Genomic DNA, 15,969 nt, shown 5'->3' on the forward strand with positions numbered 1-15,969 from the left:
CCTGTCGCAAAGGAAATGGACGAAGACTTACTGCCGATTATGAGGAGACCTTTTACCACCTACCGGTCGATGCCGATAATTTGCCAGTTGGCTGGTTGGACCGGCAGGCTAGCCTCACCGGGCCATTTTTCCAATCTTTCATCGGGTTGGCCGAGAGGGAGAGGAACACGGACTGTGGCTCCCGGCACACGCGTCGCGAGGAGCGCGAGAAGATGAAATGAATACTAATTGGATAAAGTCATCATCTTTATGGGCATCGTGTGCGCGCCCATCGCATTGTGCCGCCGTTTTTCCATTCATGACCCTCTGTCCGCCGTGCTGAAAGCCTGCGTGTGACAGAGGGTATGTGATTCCTGTTTTGTACACAAAGTTGGGCTTGCCGCATGAGGGCGGTATTTGGTAATCACTATGCTCAATTCCTCAGTTCATGCCCTGTCCAAGAACTATCATCGTCTACAGCTTTTCACTTTGCACCCTGATGACAAGAGGTTGCAGTCACAAACCAGCTAATTGTGACCCTGCACACGTAGTATCTCAACCACAGTTTTTCCTCGTACTGTATTCCCAACGCGAGAGGGCGTCATCAACCGGAATTGGCCAGATGCAGCATGGCGCCAAAAAGTTTACGGCTGTTACTGGACAAAACACGTAAGCAGAGATTTGTCATGAATAAGACAAGGACTAGACTAGTCCAACCCCAGTCACAATTTTTGGCGACTCGACTCGAGTCCCGATGGGTAAAAGGACTCGACCCGAGTCCCACATCAGAAGACCCGACCCGAGTGAAAGTTAATATGACTCTAGTCACAAAAATAAAAGCGAACTTTTTTACCAAAGAAATATTTGGAATGACTTACAGTGCCGGTTTATAATGTTCATATCGTGTCATTATCACCAAGAGTAAGATGCGGTGTGACTACATGTACAAACCTAGGGGTAAATTTAAAAGTGGCAAAAATGACTTTCTCTCTTGCTTTTATTTATCCTATTGTGACTCGGGCTGAATACTTGACTCGACTCAACTCACTTCAATTTTTTTGGCCTTATAACTCGACTGGACTCGAGTCTTTACAGAATGTGACGACTCGACTCGACTTGATTCACAAGATTAAGGGACTCGTTACACCTCTACACGTAAGACTGTATGTGATAGCCACTGACTGACTGCATGCTTGAGATTCACCTGCATGTACATGTGCTGGTCCCTCAATTCTGCAGCTAGATGAATCAGAAGAGGCTAAAAATATGATGGAAAATTGGATTTAGAATCCGATGCTGATGCGATTACTTCGTTCGTTAGATGTGACTTTGTTTACCGTTACGATCACGTCAACAAAGTTCCATCCGGGAGAGAAGATTACAAACTTATGCTGCTGTAGGTCCAAGAGAATACCTAAACAATGGAGAGAATGGAATCCTCTAACGATGGGCAGGTTTGTAATACAAAAATGCTCTTAGACTGGAGGGAGACTGAAAGAGAGGAAGCGAGGGTTTGATGTTCGAAGTGACATGAGATCATCTGGCACTTACTGACGGATTGACTCAAGATTTGGAATGATTGTCTCCTGAATAACACAGCAAAGATTTCTTCGTCTCTCGGTGTCTTATTTTGCCGCAACGTCATCTTTCAGTGACAGACTGTTGCAAATTCTTAATATTACAATCCAGATTTGTCGACAAAATTTCCAGTCATAATAAAGTAGGGTTTTACAAAAAAAGAACTTTACCTTTGATATTTTACTGAGAGTGTAAAAAAAAATCGAACGGACCACCTCAATGATTTTTTCACAGGAAATCAAAACCTGTTAGGCTCCCACATTACTCGCCTAGCACACAGCTAAAAATTGGATCCGTTAGTTGTGATCTACTTATACTGATTGGCTATCTGTAGGCCTATTTTTAAATTTGTGAGAATATCACTTTGTAAGAGTCTTATTTCAGAACTTAAGAATTCGATTCTCGCCCTTGCTGTTAAAAGTAAAAGTTGTACCGGTCTAGATAAAATAAATTGCAATCAGGAAAAACGAAAAGAAGCTTTTCATAACTATGCAACACTAAAAATGCTTCTGACAACCTGGACTTCACTAGGTTTTGCCCCTGGGAAAGGACCCTTTTTTCGGGGAAGAATTTCTAGGTGGGCAAAGCCCTCATCAGCCACGAAATGATAAAACCATTAAAAGTGTGCAGGGGGGTCTTTTTCTTCATTTTTTTCGCTTATTCCAATTTTTGGCTTTTTTGTTTTTCAAATTTTATTTTTGGGAAAGCGTCCCCTTACACAACCTTCTGCAATGCCCAAGATCACAAGTGTTCTTCTCTTCGACGTTTCCAACGTTGGCATAGTCTGGCACAGCCGTTTTGAATTTTGAGCTTTGATTCGGGGATTCAAGAAACGTGAAACCGGTACAAAACTTTGGCACGAACATTTGCCTCCTCAGACCTCTTTGGCGCTGGGTGTCGTTGACATTTTCATTCAACAGATGTATTTCTTAAAAATGATCGACTCGAATCATGAATCTGACTCCTTGGGAGATTTTTTGTCACTGAAATTCTGGCAAGATGCTAATTAACACAAAAACCGCTGTAGAAGTTAGGGAAATGTTCTTACTGTTTTGCAAAAACAGGGAGCTAACCTTTCTCCCTAAAGAAAACAGTCCGACCTCTCAAAAAAACTGTTCTTGCTACTTTGTCCAATTTCCAGATTTTGGCATTGTGACGTTAGGTGTCGGGAATTCCCGTCTTCTACCCAGGGACTACTTTGGTTCTTCGTGTACTTCAGCTACCACCAACTCAGTCGTTATTGGCGTAGCAGCTCGCTGCTCCATGGTTGGTGTCTTGTGGCCATTGGCTGTGATCACTGGCCCTGGCGATGCTGGAATCTGTCCGTTGATTTCCTCGTTGCCGTTCTCACCAGGACCATCCCCGGACTGCTTCTTGTGTGGCGCCCTCTTGTGGTGTCGATTCGGTTTTTCGGCCCTCTTCGGGTAGAGTTCGTGGGCTGCTTCAAAGAAATCGTCGGCTATGTCCAGATCTAAAAGACGGTCCTTTGAAATGAAATAAGAAAACCTAAGTTTAAACCCATGGACTGAAAAATGAAAAAAAGTTGCCGAGGCTCAGACATCTTGGGGGCGACAGCAGTCAGCAATGGGGTTGTAAGCTAAGGGATGGACAGTTGACTTTGGTTCATGCAATACGCAATTAGTCCCGTCTACAAATAGCGACTTTTTTCGCCTTTAAAAGACCTCTTGTAAGACCTCAACTACATGTTCAACCCTTTCCTTAACCCCCTAGTGAGAATTGGCGACTACATCAGTTCCACGATACATGAAAACTGGACAGGGTGGGTCCAGGAATCAGACGCGAGGAGCTAATACACGATCAAGACTGTTGCTTCATGAAACTGCTGCGATTGCATGTATCAGTGACTAGAGGGGAGGGTTCCTTATCCCCCTGTGCTACGAAGCGCTAGCTCTGCCCCTTTCGCCAACACGATTCACGGTCATCTCTCACCATTTGAGTATTTTATGAAATGGCTCTCGGCTTACCAGTATCACCGCATATCGATGTCGCTGTGTGGGAGCATCGCCGAAGATGGACGTTTCTCTCACCAGCTTGTCGTGGAGGTTGTACGCCCTCACCGACGTGTTGGGAGAGGCGGTTCTTGTGACGGAGCTAACGGCAACAAGTTTGTTCTGCTCGTCAACAAAGCCTAGGAAACCCAATTTCAAAGTAGCATAACAATTAATTTTTCTTTTTTTAGACAAAATTTTTCTTTTACTTTGTATTTTCTCCAATGTATGAAAACATTCCCAATTAGTTAAATGCATTGAAAATTGCACTTTTTACAACATTTAAAAGTGTCCATGCTTTCCTGGACAACTGAGGGCGCGGTTGCTGTGAAATCATCTAGGGAAGGCTTTCTGTTCAAATTGTCAACCCAGAGTTTGCTTAATACTGAAAACATTTTGACAAAGGGATCTATGTTGCTTATGCTATGCACATAAACAACAATGAATCAGTAAAGAAGAGAAAATTTAGTCAAGCAACATCTACAAAAATGCAGGAATTTTTGATGTGCACAGCATTGTAACATTGAGGCTTCTTCCTGGGATGACGTCACAGTGTTGTCATGCATATGCAAATACTCATTGGCATAAAACCAAAAAGGGAGTAACATAACCCTTGAAATAGTGAAACAGAAGTTGAAAATAAGGTTAACTGAGACACAGAGGTGCCTTTCGAAGGTCTGTTTTAAAATCAAATTGATCGCAGCTACACTTAACAGAATTAGATAAAACTTAAAACTCTGATTTAAAATAAATCTCTTTCTATTACCCCGTCGTGAAGTCACTTGAGAATTAGAGTTTAGAAATCATTCTTGATTGTGAATGTTAAGACTTTCATATTCCACAAATTGAGGCTGATGTTGAATGAAAAAAAGTGCGTTATGAACAGTTAGTGATCGGGCCCATGCGTAAATTGTTGACTTGAAATTTCTTTTCTCAAAATCGTTTAAACCAGCAATCACCAGGGACATAGGAAAAAGCGAAATCCTAAATCCTGTGAAGCTCGTACTAGATGGGTTACTTAGGCTTAGTAAAATTGTTGTTTAAAGTTTGTCTCTTTGAGACATAATAAAATGAAAATCCTCAGGTGACTCCATAATGCAAAAATCAAGAACCAAAATTTCTAATGGGGGGTAAACTTGTTCGAGGGACCGAAAAAAAATTGGAAATTTTTCATGCAACCATTCATGGTCAAAAGGGGTGAAGCAACAGTTTGGGGCTTTTTATACTCTTGTTAGTAAGGGAAATAAAATGGACCAAAAAGATCGACTTTCTCTATTAGTTTTTACTTTTAAAAATGGCACCAATGGTCCCCGCCGGCCCCCAAGGAATCTATCCTTGATATGCGTTCTTTTGTAAGTCTGGCTTCCACGCGACAACAATATGGGCTTTGCAAAGTCATGCGTGGTGGAAAATATTGCTCGGGAGCGGATCGCACAAAAATAGATCCTGTAGACCAATCATTTTCCCCTTATCCCGTATTTAACTTCACTTTTTGTCATTAGTAAATCCAATTGTTAACATACCTAATTCACTCAGGACCCTTTTCCATCTGTCCTGAACTTTCTTCCGAACCTTTCTAATCTCTTCAATTTTCCCATGCAGTAACGTTTCTTCCTAAAACGGATGAAAAGGAATATCTCGAAAATATAAATCTGAATAGCTGAACTGTTCCTTCAAGTTCCTGTCATTTCGGTCGAATGTTGAAAACTCAGCATACCTTCATTTCGAGTATTCATTAAGTTATTTAGACCAAATTTGACCGAAATAAAAAGGGTACCGTTTTGACCTTTCGACTTGAGTGTTTCAAACAAACCAAACCATGGCTGCGTGAGTTTGTGGAGAGCCACTCTTCTATCTCGACAATGACCTCTGACCTAACTGATAAGCCGATTGTTTTCTGATTTTTCTTGGGGCAATGTGCGTATAGAGGGCTCTGATTGGAACTGATTCGAAGACTACTAGTACACAGCAAATACACTTTCCTTGTGATTTTAGACCTTCGTGGCATGGTGGCATAACCACTACAGAGAAGGACCTAGCTCAGACTGACCCAGACGACTGTGTTTCTCTCCCGCTTTGATAGCGAAGACGGGCCTTTATGTACAGTACGGCAGGCATCTGGCCCAACACACGAGCACCCCTACCTCTAAAGTAAGCTTGGGGATCTGTAAGTGCATTGTCCGTGCTACACCTCAACGAGGTAGATTTCATTCATATCGCAACCTCGATCAAAAATTGAGCCCAATTTCGAATTTATATGAAGGGGGGGTGATGGCCTTGCAACTAATGCCATTCGAGAGGCACACTCGGTTCGTTTAAATAGAAGGGGATTCTGGGAGTTCTGAAAGCAAAGTGTGGAACAATACAGACGTCCGTATTGAGAAATCCGTATAGACCTATTGTAACATTCATTGCTACCTCTATTAAAGCTTTTCGTTATTGATCGTGTTGTAAGAAAGAAAATTCCAGCTAGGTCACTTTTCAACCAATGCGTACAAACCCTTGGCAAAACAAAATCTTTTACCGGTGAAGTCTGTCATATACTCGGGTGCAGTAACCAGCTTCAGGTTGCCCTCCACTGAAGTAGCGTCCTCTATATGAAGCCGAATCTGAATGACCCGTTTACGGCTGACAATAACAGTTACACATCCCTTCCCCATATCGGTTGTGCGGTGCTGCCGGCAGCGGGGATTTAATTCTAACATGGCCTCGTATGGAAGAGAGGAAGTAACATGGAGTCTGAACCATGAAACATTTTTGCAAGCGAAAGCACTGTTTGCGGCGAAGCAGTCGCACCTTTGACCTAGCACTGCACATTACATCTTTATAAACAAAACGCCCCGACGCGACATATACGTGTACACGAAGAATGATACAGGCTTTGCTTTCAACAGAATTTCCGCAAAGCCGTAGTGCGTTCAACTCGACTCTATGTTGGCGGAAATAAAAGCGCTAGCGGCTCAGTTTTGATTTTACACTGCTTATAATACCTCAAAACAAGCACTTAGAAATTTGCATTCTACCGCACCTGATTGCAAAATTACGTCACACCCATTAGTAGAGTCAAGGTTCTACCCTCCCCCCATTCGTTTCTTTTACAAAGGGGAAAGCAAGTGGCCCCGCCCTTCCCCCTCCCCACTCATGACAATATTGCTCGATATTGCTGAATGATAATGTCACCTCTCTGGAAAAGGCTTTTCGCCTCCGGTCGAGCAGCTCGGAAAGTTGTCTGTCATCCTCTGATATCACGTGGTTGACGTCATCAGGGTTAGTCCAGAGATTGAGGTCATCCGTGGCGGACCTCCGCGATGCTATAACTCCGTCCACGAGGGCGTCACCACCGTTCCTGGGTGTTAAATCAAGTGGGAACTTTGGTTTTTTAGTAATCGAACAAGGCCACGGCTGTCCCCAACATATGGCTTAACATTTTTATCTTTTTTTTTCTTAAATCTATATGAAATGCCTGCCGATGTACATTTATAAAACAACGAGAAATATGGGCTGTCATAAAGCTAGTTTGACTGGAACCGAATTTACACGCTCCCCATTTTACCACACTGATGTTACGACAGTTAGAATCATAACTTTTTGGCATAATACTACTGGTTACGGGGGCTTACCTCACCAGTGGTGAATCCTCTTTGTTTGGCTCGTCTAGACCATCGTAATTGTTGTCTCTTCTGCAACAAAACGACATTTTCCGGATCTACAGTAACTGACACTTTGTTCTGTCTCTTCCACAGTTCATGCCAAGTCAATTCTAGACTAAGAAATGATCTGCGCTACCGGAGTGACCAGAGAAGCACAGAGAAATAACAACTTCAGCCTTCACCATTCCACAGCCGATCACCAGCATATAAATTTGGGTTGACGAATGTTGTCTCTCCAAAACAACATCAAACATCCACAAAAGCTAAATATTCAGCAGAACGAGGTAAACTATGTCCTGCATCGTTTTGAAAGCAGTACTGACTTTGGTCCTTGGTCAATGGTTGGAGACACGCACGCAGGACATCAACGAGGTCGTTTAGTGTTCCGTTTATGCAGCGATAACAAACTCAGCTACCATATATACACAAGCGAACGTTGTAAGGCACGCATTAATGGCTGCGGGTCCAGGTTAAAGTTTCCACATGCGTGCACCCTGTACAGATTTGTGTGTGGTTATCATTAATTGATTTGCGCTGTTCTTGTTGTAGCGGTTTGCATGAACGGCAGGTATCATTGGATCAAAGGTTCAGACACGATACGCGTCCTTATCACTAATTTGCACAATTAGGCGCAGACTATGGCCTCTTCCCTATCGTAGAGCTAGAGCAAAAAAAGGATAAAAATAGGCCAGTGAACTGGATACAGGAATGGATATTTTTTCGAATAATCATTTTCAGATGGCCTCCTCAAAAGTGCCCCAAAATGATTTTGAAATTCGATCGTAGTTCACAATTGAATGAGGGCGCTCTTGTCGTATTCCCACCACAGCTGTCTGTACAGCTCCGATTCCCACTAGAGCCGTGTGTAGGGTCTGCACTTTTGGAGTCACAGTCGTGTTTTTCCTACAAGTGGCTGCAAAAACTACGGTGGGCCGTGGGTAAAGGAATAATTAAAAGAGTGTGAAAAATGCCCCGCACAGTTATCAGAACACCACATAAAATGACACACGGACTACTGCACTAAATGAAAATACAACCCTATTTAAAATCGATGAGACAAAATTGAACGAACTGGAGGTAAAATGGAAAACCAACCAAAGGGTGATATTGATGCAAATTTTGGCTACCCATACAAGTTGAAGGCAAAATGAGTGTGGTCTGCAGAGAGAAAGTTGCGACATGAGTGTCACTATTTTGGGGAACCAAATGGCAGGTGTATGCGCCAGTGCACACAGACAGTTGGTAACCAGTACACATACTATACACATAATGAACAGTATTTTTTCCAACACCTGACGTTTCCCACAGGAGCTGTATTCCCACCAGCTCTGATTTCCATGTAATGCAATAACTTAATTTGAACGTCTTCCTTGATTGGATCACAGGTAGAAACGATAGGTTTGAGTCGTCAGCTGAAACATTTTGTCTCACTTCAAGGATCCACAGTCGCTGGAGGCACTGTCGTCATTCCTTGGGATGCACGTGACCCGTGTCTCCTGGCCGCCGTAGTTACGTTACGGTGCATTTGACAAAAATCTGACTGGTACACTCCCAAAGTAATCCCAGGAATTCACGCTCTTATTGTTATTTTTGTGTACTTAACACATCACTGCAGCTTCCGTGCACGTACCTCCACAGAGGGTTCACAGCCACACCTTATCTGGACGTGACGGGTAAAATACATTGTTGTCGGAAGTGCATGGAACGAATCATTATCGTAGGTATCTGTCTGTTTCAAGATTGCTATGGCACGCCCAAAGAGTCAAATCTTTCTTCCATTATGAAAACATACCATAACGAGTTCAAGGAAAGATCGACGATGGGGAATCAGACGGACACATCCTTGTCCATATGCAGCAAGGTATGAGACGGAGAGAACCCCCCCCCCTGCTTTGTGTTGGTCATTGTCTCGCATGAATCTGGGGAATTCCTTTCAGACATCTTGGGGGGATGTGTTAAGTAACAATAGTCTGGAAGGTGTATAGGGATTGGACATGTTGGGGGGTACCCCTCGGTCTCATTTCTTGCTGGGTATATCCTTGTCCAATATCCCATTAGAGATCGTGTTTCCCTTTTTGTAACCACCCATAATGTCAAAGCATTGCAAAGTTACTAGATTAAATCGATTACCTAGCATGAATATGAAATTATCAGCAGAGCGTACATTTTTCAATGAGTGCATGAGTTCGATATTCCAACAGGACATGGCCCGAATGAAGTGCGTCCGACGTGATTTGGGCGCCCTTTAATACGAGATCTGCTGCCCTATCAGCGCTGCAGTCCCACGCGGACTCGCGCACACTGTCTTGTTCCCGAATGAGCTTGCTTTTTAAAAACACCGGACTAGTTCATATGCAGGCCCTACCGCCAGTAAAGTTGACTCTTGATGTCATTGAAAAATATAGTACCTATAGGCGTGCCTTAGGTTCGTTTCACAATTACCTGAGATGCCTTTTGGAATCTCAATAACCTTCCCAGTTCGTTGCCGAGCTGAGATGAACAGCGATGTTTGCTGTGGGCCAGGGTCGTTTGCTTCACACGCGTGGTTCGGAGCACACAAAGAACCCTGAACGTGAACCTTCCATCTTCGGACGAGAAGGGCCAAAGTGTAAAATGCTGTCGCACCGACCATCCGACGATGTGTGGATAGATGAGGGGTATTTCATTTCACCTGCCTTATGCCGTCTGCTGTTCGCATGGAGGGAAAGAAGAAACCGGAGTAAGCATTCTCCCTTCTCAAATACAGAGAGTTTTCTCTTTTTAGGTCCAGCATTGCATAAGAGAAGATGGTTTGATCAGAGGACGTTAATGCACTTATTTTTCAGTTACATTTTCCTGTCTGGAAAATATATTTTGTTTGCTTGCATTAACCTTTTGCCACTTTGTTTGTATAACTCATTCATAGCGTCGGCTCAAAAGTAGTATTAAACGACGAGGTCTCACGTAATCTGGCTTGGCTCGGTTGTACCCCAAACTTCATTGAAGGAGTACGACTTTATCCGAGTTTTAGACAAGTTGAACGTGACCCAGAGAGAATCTTGCCCCAGTGGCCATTTCAACAATTTAATTGTTGAAAAACAATTACATTTTTAAATTATAAGCACTGGGGTGCTATTTTGTACACGTGAACTACTAATACAATCATATTTTTTTCTCTTCAATGCATTTTTTAAACTCTTCGTTAATGTATATGAAATTCTTTAAAATCTGTTGAAGTTACTTGAACTGTAGAGTGCCCTTCATTAAACATTCAGAATTTACCCACTTTTTCCAGACAACCGAGGGTACCGTTAGTGTGATATAAATCCAGGAAGACACAGTTCAGTTTGCATGTTTCCATATTCAAATTTGAGCCCCAAATTTGTTCTTCGAAAACAACTGCAAATCTTGGAAAAGGTTGCTCGCTGGCTTATGAGCTCCGAGCTGGACTGAGAGTGAGCACTTTCCCAAGCAACGGGGGCTCCTTTGGGGAGCATCCTTGTAAATAAATTCCCAATAGCACCAGTGATAAATCCCTAAACTTCAAAATTCTTTTGAAAATACAACTCTCACAAGTGTTTAGGCTGCACTAAAACATGATTAGCAACATGTCTTCTTTCACTTTCTTTTCAAATTTTGGTGGGTTAACCAATGACTTTTGGGGGAAATTCTCACCCAAAGCAGACCACCCCTAAAACGAAGGATATGCTCCAACTGGGAAAGTAGCCATTTGAAAAAGCATCGCTCTGCAAAACGGCTATAAAAAAGTGCCACTTTCGGACCCAATTGCATCCAAATTGCTCAGAATTGGAAGCCCTGAGTCCGGGCTAGAGGTTCAGTGCCATATTTCATCAATTCCCCAGTTTCATGGCTCTCAGAACTCTCAAATATGGAATATCTTGAGTTTATAACGTTTATTAATGAGCTCGGTAGACAGATTTCTAGCCTAAATAGGCACTCTCTAGTCAGATCTGCACTTCGTCAGTTCAAGAAAGATTATGAAATGCACGCGTTACTGTCGCTACCAGGCAAAAAATGAACTCTCCTGACCAACCTGGCCCATATGCATGTATACCTAATGCATTGCCAAAGTAACTGGAAATCTTTGACAGCGAAGTATAAAAATCTAGTACTCCGTGTACAAAATTTGCAGCATTGAGGTATCGTTTGTCACGATCATTTTTTTCCAAGGGGCGGGGGATCACTGTTGGATTACTACCAATCTATCTTAATCTGGGATACTAAAACCACGTTGATAAAATGCTTTTGCCGCAGATAATAAAGTCACTGATATCTATGAATGTGGGAACTCGCATACTGAAGAGATTGCTGCAAGATTAAAAACCCTGTTCGTAATTACCGCATGTGTGCTGCACTGGAAAGTAGGGCAAGGGTCATTTGTATACATGAAAAGAATCGTTTCACCGCGCGTCCTGAGTGGCCGCCCTTCCGTCACATTCGTTTGTGTAGCGAATGTTAAGTGCGCGATTCAGTTAGAGCTTCGATTTTGATAAATTCTTTTCAAGTTTTGGTTACATTTTACCATGGATTGATGTGAGCAAGATCTTTCAATTGATGAACTGCGTCTGTGGACTGTGGCCAGACTGAACGAGTTTTTGAGGAACAACGACATATTTCACGTGCTGTACTTGGAATAATCAACACTTAATCAACCTCAATTTGTATGAAATTACCTGTTAGTTTTAACTCCTACGGATTTAACATTTCAGTTTTCTTCAATTTTCAATTTCTTTATGTCTGAAGGTATACTGCTTTCCTTAAAGATTTGTAGGCCATATAATTGCTTTTTGAGGGCTAACAAGGCCCTGCGGGGGAAAATTAGTGACATTTGTATATCAAATTCTGTAAAAGTTATAGAAAAGAATTTTAACTCGTTTGGGGACACTATTCAGTGTTACTTATAAAATGGCTGTGCGGGATTGTAGGTTACCAGAACGTTCATTCTGTTCTTGGTTTTCCCCATTTCGTCTTCAGCATCTGCCCTCTTTCAGCAATTTCTTAAACGACAGGCCCCCATTGTCCATGTTTCTTGCAAATTACGACTCTAGTCACGCTACTGCCGCGAAATGAAGACAAAAATCGACGGTGACTATTATATGGACCCACCGACAGTAGTTGACGTTTTCACACACAAAAAAAGGCATTCCACACCTTCCCCAAGTTGCGCGATCAGGGATCTCCGTCGGCAAATATTGATGAAGCCTTGGTGAGCTAATCGTGGACTCGCTGTTTTCTTTTCAACCTTTTATGGGGTTGGACTCTGGACTGTTCTGTCACTGAGTTGATGAGGAGAGTGTACTGATGAAGCAGTGGGTCCGATGGTCGACCCTATCTCCCAGGAAAGTATCCAACAATTCAGCATTGATGTGCGTAAGGTTGTGACCATTTCTCCACCAAAGTCCTGCAATAACTGAGCAAAATATACCCCTGAGGGAATATTCTGTTGGATCGGGGGAGTCAGACGTGGTGTAATCCGGACAATCCGTGGTCCGTCATGCATTCCAGCATTCGAGGAAGTCCAATCAGGCCGAAATGGACCCTTTTGAGTTTCCATCCAACAGTCCATTGATTTGAGGAAAACGAAACATGTGAATTCCTGTCCGAGATGCACCATTTCAAGAACCAGAAATGATTTCAAGACAACAAAGTATTTATTTCAATGTTAAATTTTCGAGTGGAATTGACGAAGTGACGCTGATATAACGAGATCATAAACTTCTACAGATCACAAGGATTCGAGGGTTTTTTGCAGTACAAAAACACAGTATGTATGAATTGCCCTGAATGTAGAAGAAACAACCGCGTCTCTTAGCGGTTTAAACAGTTATTTTCTGTTGACTAAAAGGCAGTGGTATGAGAATATTAAGTTTGAATAATCATTTTAGAATATAATTACATTTATTAAAATAAAAACACTACATTTTTACCATGCCAAAGACCATCTGTAAAAAAACACATTTGAAACTCAAACTTTACTAGGTGAAACCCCGCCAAGGCCACCTATGCAACCTTTATCATGTTATTAACTCTTCCCCAATGATCACCAAACAACTTCTGAAATTGTCCTCTGAGAGTAAACCACCCATAAAAGGGCCCTTCTTGTTGACTAAGATATTCGCATGGACATGGTCCTTTTCAATGCATTTTTTCTCAAACAAATGGCCTTTGACATTTTGAGCTGAAGTATAAGTGGTGTCCGGATTTGTTAAAATGTAAATAGTCGAACCCTTCTGTAAACACTCTATATCACGTAATATTGGGGTTGTTATCGCTCGGCCAACCCTCAACCCACGTGTTTACACACGACCACTCGCAGAAAAATCACAAAACTTCTCCATAATTATGGTTGGTGTGGTGGAGACGGTGTTCTTCAATCGTCTGTTACAGCCTTTATGTTCACATTTGCCCTCTTGTTTCCTCTTAACAGTATGCGTTACAAATCCACGGGGATAATGGTGCTAGTGGTGTTCCTGGCCTCCCTCTATGTTTTGATTGCACGTGAGTAAATGTGGAATCGACTGTGACGTATTCCCTTTCCTCCATTGGCACATGTAGTCTCTGGTAATCATGTTACAGCCTCAGCTCCACCCTTCCCTGTTAGTCCTTAAAAGAAACAAGATTTTAACATTGGAAAATATTGTGCGCTTTTCACGACTTCTGCATTCTGCATTCGACTTTGGAAATTTAATCTGAGGACTGCTCGGGAACCTTTATAAACATATACGTAATAGTGCTTGGTACATGCCAGTTGCACTTTATATATTTGACATTTCCAATTGTGTGAAACCGTTTAGTTCTCGTTTCCTGTGTTTTCCTTCTCTGTTCTTCAGTTTCAACAACGCAGAACCACGTTACTTGCCTACCGCATTCATGGCAAACAGACGCCTATCAGATCGACCGTAAACTCCAAGTTGAGGTCACGTACAAAAAGGACCGGGAAGAGTTGTCCCGGATCAGCGTGAAGGGAGCGAAGGCTACCAACGACCATCATGGAGCGAAGCAACCTGGCCAGAGAGGGGCAGTACTGACCCCAAGGCAGGAGTGCACTGCGGCCGAACTCCAGAGACGAGCCAGTACCGTCGTGCTGACCACCACCAACAACGCTTTCTTGGATATGACTGAGAACTGGTTGGCTAGCATCCGGCGTACCAGGGCCTGCCCCAACATCACGGTGGTGGCCGAAGACCAGCAGGCTTATCGGTTCCTGTCCCGCAAGGCAGTGGCTGGGCTTCACATCCAGCAAACTGGATCCGGCCTGTCCACCGCCAAGAAGCTGATCTTCAACACCAAGGAGTACAAGAAGTTCGTCAACAAGCGCCAGAGGTACATCTTGCGATTCCTTGAGCAAGGATGGGAGGTCCTCTTCAGTGACGTCGACACTTTCTGGCTGAGGGACCCATTCCCATTTCTACAAGGCAACTTCGACATGGCACTCGAGGTGGACGAATACAGGCAGAAGGGAAAAAAGGGGTCCTTCTACTGCGCCGGGTTCGTTTACTTCCGGCCAACAGAGCGAACCCTGAGGTTCGTCCGGGAGTGGATCCGGTTCATGGAGGCGGACGAGAAGCTGAGACCGGACCAGGTGGTCATGAACCTGCTGATCGCAGAGAAGAAAGTCCCGCGGTTGAAGCTGCAGGTTCTCAACTCAGACCGATTCCCGAACGGGAAGCTCTTCTTCAACGAGACGTGGCGAAGGGACAAAAGGGGCATCGTGGTAGTGCACAACAATTGGATCATTGGACATGACCCAAAGGTCGAACGGTTTCGGAACAATAGCATGTGGTTAGTGGATAAAAACATCAAATTCCCTTCATCATGATTGGTGCCAGGAATACGTGTTCTGCTGCAAAGTCTTTCAGATATCGGAGAGTGGGCAGAGAGGCAAGTCAAATGTTTCTAAATTCTCTATATCTGCCTGACCAACCCAGTTAAACTGCTTTCAAAGTTGGACTCCGGAAATGAAACATATATTGTGCTCTAATGCGAACTGCCCAAGAGGACTAGTGGACACTCTTGTGTGTGACAATGCTCACCATTGGCTTGTTCGCGTGGCGCGGAAAGTTACAAAATAATGAATACGCATCAAAAAGCAAGGTCGATGATTTTATTTTTCCTTAGATGCATTCCTGTGCAACTTTGTACTCTATTTTGTATAAAACTATTTCACACCCTTTCGGGGTTAAGAGCATTGGAAATTGTTTAAGTTATTTTGGGGGGACGATAGAAGGCACTGTACGGTTGTCTATTTTTCAGGGAGGACTCTGTTTAGTTTTGGACATTCCTCTTTACGGCCACTTGTCGACTTTTCCCTGGGAACATGACGGGTACCAAGCAAGATCGATAAAAGGTTCACAAAATTTCATCCCTCGGATTTGCCCCGAATTTCGAACCCGGACTGGTCTAACGTTTGCTCATTGAAACATTCCTGAGAATGGGTTGCCCGCTGGCTTGATATTATCCTGAAGCTTATGAAAGAATAAACACCAAACAAAAGGAGGTACAGAACAAGAGAAAATGTTATCAAACATCCTAACGGAGTGTTTTAGTAAAATAAAATAAATCCATTGCACAGTTCCTTTAAAGGGTCACCAAAATAATTATGAATGTTGAGTACTTGGGAACGTATTTTATGCAACTTCGTAGTCCTCTTAATTAAATTGTATGAAAACTGTACATGTATTTAACATGCCTTTCTGCTTTATATCAGTTAATTTAAATTTATGCAGCTTCGCAGCAACAAACAAAACACACTA

The 15,969-nt window shown here is 43.0% G+C and overlaps 2 protein-coding genes across 2 annotated transcripts; one reads left to right on the forward strand and one right to left on the reverse strand.

Moving 5' to 3' along the window:
- Positions 1-1,584: 1,584 nt before the first annotated feature.
- LOC110975990 (melanoregulin-like) lies at positions 1,585-8,730 on the reverse strand (the record flags this gene model as incomplete). The annotated part of the gene is made up of 6 exons (XM_022228888.2): positions 1,585-3,041; positions 3,543-3,706; positions 5,090-5,180; positions 6,747-6,912; positions 7,187-7,246; positions 8,648-8,730. Coding segments are annotated over 6 exons (855 nt in total), but the record flags the coding sequence as incomplete, so codon positions are not given.
- A 742-nt stretch (positions 8,731-9,472) lies between these two features.
- LOC110976063 (uncharacterized) lies at positions 9,473-15,889 on the forward strand. The gene is made up of 3 exons (XM_022229025.2): positions 9,473-9,935; positions 13,644-13,714; positions 14,047-15,889. Exons 1-3 carry the CDS (start codon positions 9,895-9,897, stop codon positions 15,033-15,035), a joined length of 1,101 nt encoding a protein of 366 aa, XP_022084717.2. The 5' UTR covers positions 9,473-9,894; the 3' UTR covers positions 15,036-15,889.
- Positions 15,890-15,969: the final 80 nt, after the last annotated feature.

This window comes from Acanthaster planci, linkage group LG08 (assembly GCF_054643075.1).
Source record: "Acanthaster planci isolate LZ-2023a linkage group LG08, COTS_SCS, whole genome shotgun sequence".
NCBI lineage: Eukaryota > Metazoa > Echinodermata > Asteroidea > Valvatida > Acanthasteridae > Acanthaster > Acanthaster planci.

What these genes read in the sequence shown, in the direction of transcription:
- LOC110976063 (XM_022229025.2), top strand. Translation starts at nt 9,895, where the DNA reads ATGCCGTCTGCTGTTCGCATGGAGGGAAAGAAGAAACCGGA. An exon ending in GAGGGAAAGAAGAAACCGGA is followed by an intron (nt 9,936 to 13,643) that starts GTAAGCATTCTC and finishes TCCTCTTAACAG; the next exon opens with TATGCGTTACAAATCCACGG. An exon ending in CCTCTATGTTTTGATTGCAC is followed by an intron (nt 13,715 to 14,046) that starts GTGAGTAAATGT and finishes TCTGTTCTTCAG; the next exon opens with TTTCAACAACGCAGAACCAC.